This window comes from Magnolia sinica, chromosome 4 (assembly GCF_029962835.1).
Source record: "Magnolia sinica isolate HGM2019 chromosome 4, MsV1, whole genome shotgun sequence".
NCBI lineage: Eukaryota > Viridiplantae > Streptophyta > Magnoliopsida > Magnoliales > Magnoliaceae > Magnolia > Magnolia sinica.
Window position 1 is genome coordinate 13021135 of NC_080576.1, and position 11029 is coordinate 13032163.

General features: G+C 40.2%; 1 protein-coding gene across 1 annotated transcript; it reads right to left on the reverse strand.

The window, feature by feature from the left end:
- Nucleotides 1-988: 988 nt before the first annotated feature.
- Nucleotides 989-10190, reverse strand: LOC131244033 (uncharacterized). Its single transcript, XM_058243700.1, has 3 exons — nucleotides 9457-10190; nucleotides 9163-9328; nucleotides 989-1226 (listed from the first exon to the last, which is right to left on the reverse strand). Exons 1-3 carry the CDS (start codon nucleotides 10136-10138, stop codon nucleotides 989-991), a joined length of 1086 nt encoding a protein of 361 aa, XP_058099683.1. The 5' UTR covers nucleotides 10139-10190.
- Between the last annotated feature and the right edge of the window lie 839 nt (nucleotides 10191-11029).

The following is an 11029-nucleotide window of genomic DNA, read 5'->3' on the forward strand; positions in this document are numbered from 1 at the left end:
CAATTTAAGAGAAACTATTGCTAAATTAAAGTTCTGACGAAAAGCTTGAAGAGTAAATCCTCACATCTTGAGTTGACTCACTTTCCAATGTCATTAAAAGGTGTGCAGGTGCTTTAGGGCGAAGATCTCCCTATGTTAAAAGATTTGAACAATTAGATCACAATATTACATACTATATTGTAATCATAAATAGGGTTTTTAACCTACGGTTTAGATCTAGGTTTATGGTTTCAAATCAAAGATCTAAATTTAAGTGTGGTTTGGAGATTTTAATTCCTACATCCAAATAAAATTAAAAAGCAAATTAATGAATAAAAAGCTAATCACAAAATGGAACAATATGACGTGATCAATTTTGGACTTGGTTGGGTTTGAGTAGGTCGAGCTTGGTTAGAAATAGGTGACTTGGCTCTTAACTTGATGCACCACTATTCCAGTGGGGTTCTCAGCCCAAAACAAGAATTTTCTAGTCCTACTGGACTCAAACACAGTCCGAACTCACTGACTCAGCGAGTTAATGTAGAACTCACTTTCTTCTTTCTTCTCTCTTTTTCTCTTTTCTCCTTGTTCACTCCCCAAGTGTAGGGTTGTGATGTAGTAATAAACTTAACGAATTTGAAAGTAACTTGAACTAAAACTAGATTAAGATGTGATCTAACCAAATAGAATTTAACTTTAAGGAATTAGAGGAAGGGAAACAGATTCGGAATTTCATCCAGAATCAGGGAACTGGACTCAATCCCCGGAGACAAAGCAAACAACAGGATCTAATTACCAACCAATCAACAATGTATCAAGGTTAGGAAGGATTCCATCCGTTGATGAACTGACTTCATAAACATAAAAAGGGGAAAAAGAAATACTCAAAATCATTTTGTAATTTCTCCTTCCTTTTTAATTTGAACTTCCCATCTTAGGCTCAAGCAAAGTTTTTCGGACTACAAGCTTCTTTTCTAAGAGGTTTAGCCAGAAATTTCCAGGTTTACGTTCAAGCCTTCAAAACCGAGCCTCTTGTCTTTCTGTCCCTCGCCTTTTTGATCCTTTTCTTCCTTCCTTCAAAGCTAAGCCCCACCCTCCTGTCTTCAGCCACGTCCAGCAGAGCGCCCCAAAACCGAGCCGCTGCTTCCACGTTCCCGTGTGGAGTCCCACCAGAAATAGCTTGCATAAACAGTCCTTCCGCAGCCAGTTTGTAACGGAGTCGGACTCCCTGTTTACCCAGAAAGAGCCTACGCAGCAAAGATTTCGCAGCTGAAAGAAGGACGTGTTCGGTGATGTTTACCGCGGATTTCTTTGAGAAAACTCCACTGCACGGTCGGTTTTCGCTCCTACTCCATCCGAATGGCTTGGATCAACGTGAGGTTCGATGATGGTGGCCCACCAGAGACGACCGCAGCTTCAAGTTGCAAACAGAGTCGCCGCAAGTCGACTCTGTGCCCCCGTCCGGTGCTGTGGAGTCCCACCAGAAATTGCCCGGCGGAACAGCGTCGGACGCTGTTTCCTTTCAAAACACAAACTTCGGTCAGACCTGCGTTTGACCGGAGTCTCCGTCCGGTGCACTTCTCATGCACATGTGTCCTATGTACATGCAATGTACATAAGGATCCATCGTGATATTCGAGAGAAATATGTGCCGTCCATCCATTTTATTGCCTCATTTAAGCTGTCTAGAACAATTTTGAAGCATATCCAGATATCAGGCGGGCCCCACATAATGATTAAAGGGGCTGATCTGTCCGTTGGGCCACTTCTCGATTTTCTTGGATCCCTGGCGTGTAAATCAGTCGATCTTGGTCTCCTGGGGTCCATCCCATGCTTTGGTGTCATCAGAGCATTAAATCCATGCTTTAAGCATCCTTTTTCAGTCCATGCTCGTAAATACACTTTGCATCACAAACATGATTAAATCAGGCCGTTAAACAATACTATGTTTATAAATCCAGGTAACAACTGGGTCTGATATGCAATATTTGACCCTCAACACTCCTTGCTTTCTTCCTCTTTCTTTTCTACCAGAAATTTCATCCAGCAGGGAACTGGACTCAATCCAGATCACTCGACTTAGTGAATTTCTTCCTTCTCTGTCATTTTCTCTTTCTTTCTCCTCTTGTCATTTGGATGCTTGCAAAGTTTTAAGTTGTAAACACATTACACTCGAAAAGAGTTTCAAGTGTAAACAATTTACATGCTATTCCGTTAGGCTTTTAAGTGGTAATATGTTCACGGGTTAACAAATTGTGTGTTTGGTTAGTGTGTAAAGTGCTTACAAAGTATAAAATAAGTATTCATACCATGAGCTTGGGTGGTATAACCTTCCAAAATCTGCAAATCACACAAGAACTTGATTTTATTTTTATTTTTTTTATTTTATAGGTTCTAAGAAAGCATTCAATCATGCACACATTAGAAGGATTGGTTGTCCTCCACCCATCACACTAGGCCCCAAATGCAATTTGGAGGTTTTTAATGGTGGACGTTCCATCCTTCCATCATGTGGTCCATTTGATAATCAACAAGCTATTTTTTCGATCTATATGAGAGCATCAAGGGAAACATATGATGGATAGATTAGATGTACCATACATAATACAGTGGGCCCCACATATCATGAATGTATATCAATAATTATGTTCCACTATGTATAATGACTTTTTAGCTGTAAAGTCTTTACATGTAATGCATATCACGGGTAAAAGTTGTAATCTTGTACAGCCTTTATAGGCAAATACATGCATCTAAACGGTCCATGTAATCGAATTACTGTAATCCCTCTGCAAGGGCATTCAAACGACCCCTTAGTTACTTCCAGAAAGTTGCTGGGCTGGAAATGACCCCCCACCGGATCTAATACACCCCTGGCTTCAGCGACTCAAATCCGAGACGACTCAGTGCAGGAATTCGGCGCCGATTTTCTCTCTCCTTTCTAATTTTCTTTTCTCAATCTCTTTTGCTGATTCACGTCAAGACTGGAATGCTGCAAACAGAGAGTCTTACAAGAATTCCGGGCAGTCATAACGCACGAGGAGAGAGATCATTGCACTCGATGCTTAGACCGGTTGTAGCACGAAACAGCATGCTTTCGACGCCGGACTTTTGTGTAGCTGCTGATCTCCGAATGCTGGCAAAGATCATTTATCAGAGGGACATCAGATGAGCCACACTGCGGACGTTTTGGATTCGAGATCGGAGGCTCAACAAGAACTAGCGACTGACGGTGTCCGACGATGAAGATGGCCGGCTTTTAATGGCATCTTCGTGAGGTCACACAGACCTGGATGAAGAGAAAAAAAACAAATATCATATTATCTAAAATTCTTGTAACCCTCAAAAGGGTTTCAATGGCAGGCGTTCAACCTGCTCCACTGCTTTTTACAGTGTGGTCCACTTGACTTTTTGGATTTGTCTTATTTTTTTGGCTCATCCTTTATGACGACCTCACCCAGTGGATGGACGGTTTGGATATAACTCATACCTTATGATGGGATCTACAGAACTTAATGACGTCAATACATCAACCACGGAAGTGGCTGGTGTACCACACACCAGCTGGTGTAGATACGTGTCGTGCGAAGAGGAGTGCTGACGCTGCTCGAGCTCCCAGTTGTATTAACGGTTCAAAGGAGATCAAAGTTACATGGGACCCACAGTGATGTATTTATTATATCCACACCGTTCATCCATTTTTTGAGATCAGTTTAGAGCATTATATAAAAAATTTGAATCATATCCAAAGATCAACCGGACCACAACACAACTAGCAGCAGGATAATGTTTTTCACTGTTAAAAAAATAGTAGGGCTCATCATAACGTTTATTTTCCATCCAATCTGTTCATGAGATCACAAAGACCTGGAAGAAGAGGGATTTTTTTTTTGTCCATATTGATCCAAAGCTTCCGTGACCCTTAAAAGTTTCAATGGTAGATGTTCAATCCCCCACTGCTTTTTGCAGCGTGGTCCACTTGATAGTTAGATCTGTCTTATTTTTCATTTGAAGTCTTAAGCCGATGCCGCCAAATGGATAGACGATTTGGATATAACACACACCTCATGATAAGACCCACGAACTTGCTAACATCAATCCATTAGGTAATAGCTTTTGTGTGGTACACGAGCTAATCCGCATCCATCAGCCACATCCATGGTGTGTGGTACACCAGCCAATTCGCTCTGCTGTTGCGAGTAGCTTAGGCCGACGTGGAATTTGGAAAATGTTTCATGTTTAGTAAGTATTGGTTAATGCATAAGAAGGAAAGTGCTCCACAATTTTATGTTAAAAATTTTCCCTAAAAGAAATCTTTTATGTTGAAAATTTTTCATGATGGAAGTCTACCTTAATGGGGAATAGAGAATGCGCTCTATAATTATTATTTTTTTAATCCAAAATTGTCCTTTCCTAGGGAGATTTTTTTACTTGAGTTATGCACATCCTAACTTTTAATACGGGGCACTTATCTGAGCTCATCATGATGTATGTGTTTCATCCATTTCATTTATCCATTTTTAAAGATCATTTCAGGGCATGATACTAAAAATGAGAGGAATATAAATCTTAGGTGGATCACACCACCGGAAAACAATAATGATTGGATATCCACCATTAAAATTCTCCTAAGGACCAATGTATTGTTTATTTGACATCGAATCTATTGATTAGGCCATATAGACCCAGATGAATGAAAAAAACAAGGATCAACTTGATCCAAAACTTTTATGGCCTCCAAAAAGTTTTTAATGTTTGACGTTCATTCAACATTGTTTTCCTGTACATGTGGTCCACCTGAGATTGGGATATACCTCAGTTTTGGTCTCATACCATAAAATGATCTAGAAACATAGATGGACGACATGGATGAAACACATACATCATGATGGGGCCCACATAGCACCGTCCACCAACCATTAGCTAGTGGCAGGGGAGTGGTCAATCCGTTTCTGCAACACGGATGGGAAACTGACAGGTTTTCTATGCAAGGATTCTGTGTGGGCCAACTTAGATGTTTGTGAGAAATCCAACCCTTTATCCATTTTTGAAGCTAATTTTATGACGTGAGACCAAAAATGAGGATGATCCAAAGCTCAAGTGGGCCACACGAGAGGAAACTATGGAGATTTAGTGACTACTGTTGAAACATTTATATGGCCGTAAAAGTTTTGTAACGGTCTAATTTTTTGGTGTTTTCAGTTTATTTGAGTGAAAATGACCTTATAAACGGTTTATATCGCATATAAATAGTAAGGTGGAGCCTAGGAAGGTTTCAACAATGGGCATTCCTTTTCCCACTGTTTTATCTCCTATGGTCCACTTGAGTTTTGGATCCTCCTCATTTTTGCTAGCATGTCTTAAAATGATGTCAAAAACAGATGGATAGGTTGATTTCCCGCAAACATCGCAAACCCCACCGAGAATCCTTGCGCCAGAACTTCATGCGAAAAGCTTGCCTAGGAAATCCGCATCCCAGGTTGAGTGGCGAGACTGGCTACTGAAGCAACGTCACCAAGTTATGTGGGCCCCATCATGATGTATGTTTTATATCCACTCCGTCCATCCATTGGAAAATATAATTTTAAGTAAAGGTCCAAAGAATGAGTCAAATCCAAAGCTCTAGTGGACCTTGCCAGAGAAAACAGTAGGGAGAGTGACACCAACCATTAAAAACCTAAATTGGCCACAAAAGTTTTTGATCAAGCTGATATTTGTTTTTTCCGTTCTTTCATGTCTTTGTTAACTTATGAACATGTTGGATTTCAAATAAAAATCATGGTGAGCCTTAGAAAGGTTTTAACAGTAGGCATCAATCTCTCCACTGTTTTTTGTAGTGGGGTCAAATACATATTTGGATCTGCCTCATTCTTTAACTCATACCCTAAAGTTATATCTGCAAATAGATGGACGGTGTAGATAAAGCACATATATCATAGTGGGCTCACATGACTTGGTGATGTCACTTTGGTAGTGAATCTCGCCATTGTTTCACTAATTCCATGGGCCTTATTTGAAGGTTTTGTTGTTATTGGTGTTCAAGCCTACACGGCACATTGGTGACAATCTTCCCGCTAAGAGGAATTAAGGGCCTTATGAATAATGATATTTTAATTTTCTATTAAGTATTTTAGTTTATTTGAATTAAATACAATAATTTTATTTTCATTTAATAATTTTTTTTTAATAATGTAAAATATTTCCAAACAGAAGATAGGGACAAATGTATTAAATTATTATACTTCGGAACTTTCAAATGTTTGTTAACAAACACGTTGTTTCAAATTCAGTATCTAATTTTCAGACGTCAACCATAATTATCCAACAAGTTTTTCAACTTTAGATTTTAGATACAGGCTTTAGCTTTTAAATTTCTGATTCAGTGTTTAGACTTCAGAAGGAAAGTGGATATGCACATCAGCTATCGGCTGGTGCATGTACCTGCGGTGTGAAGACTAGGGCAGCTGCTCCTCAGCTCCAGGTTGTACGAAGTGTTCAAAGGAAATCAAAGTTACGTGGCCCCAAAATGATGTGTTTATTATATCTACACGGCTCCCCATAATGTGAGATCATTTTAGAGCATGATATAAAAAATGAAATGAGTTAAGATGAAATATAAATAAATAAAAAAAATAAATGCCAACATGCACGTGTAGGGCATCTAAACCCTACATCATATGATACACCATTTACTGGATTCAACCAAAAAAAAACCAATCTGTTAAATATTAGGTGGGCCACGCATGTACAAGGGCAATCTAGAACCTTGAAGTTGAAACCCTCACGATTTCGTCGAGTCATATACTACATAGCTAGCTTTAGTCTGACCGAGATCATCTTGCTGCATGTCCCATCTGATGTAAGGCTAGGATATTGTAACGACCTCGAATTCTCGAATTCTGGTGCACTTAAGAACCTTGATTAATAGAATAAGTTTTAAATTTAATTTTTAAATTATGAACAAAACAAACTTCTAATTGGAAATTCTAGGAAAAACACGTAGCATTAGCATGGCAGCCTCATTGATGCAAAGGGTCCCGCCCCAATAATTCAAGAAGGTTGTCCCCACAAGACGAATCCAATTCGTGACTCATATTCATTTTCAGATGCATCTCCTATCGTCATCACTTTCGATTGCGGTGCGCTCCACCACAAAATTATGAACAGTAAACGATAACCCGTAGGTTTGCTAGGATACATCATCGCGATATGATACCTCGGTACTTCGCTATTTAGAGTTGAGTCATCTTTTAATAATCTAAATCATTTATATGGTGGGCCACGACTTGGATGGAGGATCCTTGAAAGACAAAAACTCTTATATTGGAATACTACGTCACTTTTATAATTTGAAACTTTTCAATTGAATATGGATGGTTTTCATAACCTCCTAATAATAAACAGGTTGAAATATCTCAATGGTAGAGTTTTTTGGTAAATGACCCAATCCATGGTGAGGCCGGTGGAATTAAATGGTTTGAAGTCATTGAAAATGTCCCCAATCTAATGCCTACAGTTCTGATGTATCCTTTTGCAATACATCCAGATGTATTAAATCAAACTTCTTCTGCAGGACTTCTGGACGAGGGCGGCGGATTTCCTGCGAAAGGTCGTAGGAAGTTCCTGCACGAGGATTCTGTGTGAGGCTCACTAGCATGTTTGTGAGAAAGCCTATCCATCCATCTGTTTTTTGAGATCATTTTAGAATATGTTACCAAAAATAAGGTCTATTCAAGAGTTAAATGGGCCACACGAGAGGAAACATTGGAGAATTAGTGACCTCCGTTGAAATATTTATATGGCCACAAAGTATTGTATACGCCTAATTTTTGGGTGTTTTTACTTCATCCCACTAAAAATTACCTTATAAACGGTTTGGATGACATATAAACATCAAGAAGGAGCCTAGGAAGTTTTTAACGGTAGGAATTCCTTTCCCCATTGTTTCATCTTGTATGACCCAGTTGAGTTTTGGATCCTCCTAATTTTTGGTTACGAGTCATAAAATGAGCTTGAAAAATGGATGGACGGGTTAGATTTCTCATAAACATCACGGTGGACCCCACCTTGCATTCCAGCGCAGTAACTTTTTCAGGAAATCCGCGTACCTTCTGGACGAGGGAGTGGATTAGGTGTGGCCCCAGCCCCACTAAACACGATACGTCCCTGACCGTGGGGACCATCTTGATCTATATATTTTACATCCACGCCGTCCATGCGTTTTTACAGATCATTTTAGTTAACAAATCCAATAATTAAGGAGATCCAACTTTCAGATGCACCATATCATAGGAAACATTGCTAATTGAACACCCATCATTAAAAACATCCTAAACTCAGATTAATGTTTTTGTAATGTTTATTTTCCATCCAACCTATTGATAAGGTCACAAAAACATGGATGAAGTTAAAAACAAATATAACCTTGATCCGAAACTTTTATGCTCCCAATAAGTTTTTAATGGTCAATCAAAACTATATCCTGTGGTATGCTCCACCGAAGATTCGTATCTGCTTCATTTTTAGTCCCGTATACTAAAAATAGATGGAAAAACGGATGGACGGTGTTGATGTAAAATATGTTTATTATTGTGGGCCCTATGGTTAGGTACGCACTGTGATGAGTGACGCCGTGGTGCACATAATCCGCTGCCGATAGACGACGTGTCCATGGAAAGTGCCACATAAAGAGAATCTTCTTTTTTATACTCGGACTCGTATAAAGGCGAAGCAAGCATTGTACAATAAACAGCAAGATATTTTTATGTTTGATTCCTTGCGGGGCCCACTTTAAAACTATAGTTTGAGATAAGATGTGTCCGTACAAACCCACGAAAGCAAATCATAAAAGCACATAATGGCACTCAACGAACGGTACCAGAATCCTGTATACCACCTGTTCGAAAAATAATCATATCTTTGTGGGCCTACCATGTGGTATGTGTAAAATCCAATCCGTTCATCAGGTCAGAAACCTTATTTTACCTTACATTATAAAGATCGTCCACCTAAAAAACTTACATGGAGCAAACTAAAAGGAACTATTTAAAATTGTGCCTAAAAAATTTCAGAAGGTGTACTGAACTTGAGCTTTCAATCAGTCTGATATATATATATATCTTCCTTTTTTAAAAAAATAAAAATAAATTTATTTTACACACGACATGCACCCCACACACTCACGCTAGTGGAATTTCACCACCTATATGTATCTTCCTTTCTTTATTGTGATTCAAACCTAATGATGAAATAAAAAAACACCATGGTGGCCCCACACAACAGCCTTTCATCGAGGAGCCCACATGATGGACGAAGCGGATGTCACGCAGACACGAGACGGTGGGCATTGCTGTACGAGATGCACACAACGGGTGTTAGAGCTCAATCAACGAAATAAACAAATAAAACTGAAATAATATAAGTAAATCAACGGTTGCTATAGTAGTAGCAGTTGATTCAGTCACTTGGGGAAATCACCATCGTTCATCATGGTCCACCAGTCTTCCAATTCCGCCTCTCCAAATATGTTCCACATATCATTCTCTGGTCGATTTTCAACTGCTTCATTAGGTGGGTCAGGACTAGTATTCCCCACTAGATTAGGCGGTTGCTGCTGCTGCTGCAATTGCTGCTGTTGTTCTTGTTCAAAGGTGGTGCGGTCATCTGGAGGGTCTTCTAGAGATGGGAAATTAAGCTTTGCGCGGGGCCCATGTAATCTGATCGCTGCTTTATCGTAGGCTCGAGCAGCATCCTCTGGCGTTTCAAATGTCCCAAGCCAGTCTCTAGCCCCTTTGGTACGGTTCCTAATCTCAGCCACCCATTTTCCCCACGGCCTCTGTCGGACGCCTCGATATTTCTTCTTCTTCTCTTCCTTGTCTGCACCGGGTGCGATCAATACAGGCTGAGTCTGCGTGGAAGCGGATGGAATTGAAGAAACTGCAGAACTTTCAAGGAGAGGAAATGCGGAGTCTTGGCCTCCTTTGCTGCCACCTTTACCTTCGAATAATACATAAGCGAATGTGGAGACCATAATGGCCGTCTCTTCCTCTGGTGAGGGGCCATGACCATTATAGACTTTGCTCGATTCTCCTACTTCAGCAGGATTTCCTTTTCTTTTGGGTTGCTTGGAGATTTTCTGGTGTGGTGGAACTTCTGCCATTTGCTTTTCTCCGTCTCTCTCTCAAAAATTCTCTAACGGCTAATAACTTGGCAGTTGGATGAGTTTGACGCGAGAGCGGGAAGAGGGCTTTTTATATCAGAGGATTTCGCTGGAGTGGACCGTAGACGCTGACGTGGCACTCCAGCTGTGGACATTCACGCCCGTTCAACGAGTACTTTTTGGTTTTTGCTGGACGCGGATTTCCTGCGAAACCTTTCGGAGGAAGTTCCTGCGCCGGAAACCTAGGTGGGGCTCAACTTGATGTTTTTGAGAAATCTACCCCGTTCATCCGTTCTGTGAGATCATTTTAGAACTGAAGACAAAAATTGAATAGGATCCAAGGCTCAAGTGGGCCGCACTAAAGGAAAAGGTGGGTAGGGAAATTTCCACCGTTGAAACCTTCCTGAAGTTGACAGTGAGGTTTACTTGTCATCCATACTGTTCATAACGTCATTCCAACTGAGATGAACTGAAAACACAAATATTATCCTGATTCAAAAATTCTGTGGCCCCACCAATATTTCAACTGTGGACGTTTAATCCTCATGTTTTCGGCCCACTTGGGTATTGGATCAGTCTCATTTTTTGTCCTATGTACTAAAATGATCTCACAAAAGATGGACGGGGTGGATTTCTATCAAACATTACGGTGTGTCCCACCTAGGTTTACGGCGCAGGAACTTCTAGAAATCCGCGTCCGTTTTTGCCGGACACGTTTTAGCTTAACGCGTGGAGCTATACCACTGAGAGAAGCGGATGGACTGGTGTAACATGACGTCAGCAAGTTCTGTGGGTCCCATCATGAGGTATGTGTTATATCCAAACCGTCAATACATTTTTCGAGTTCATTGTAAGGCTTGAACCGAAAGATAAAACATATCTAAAGATCAA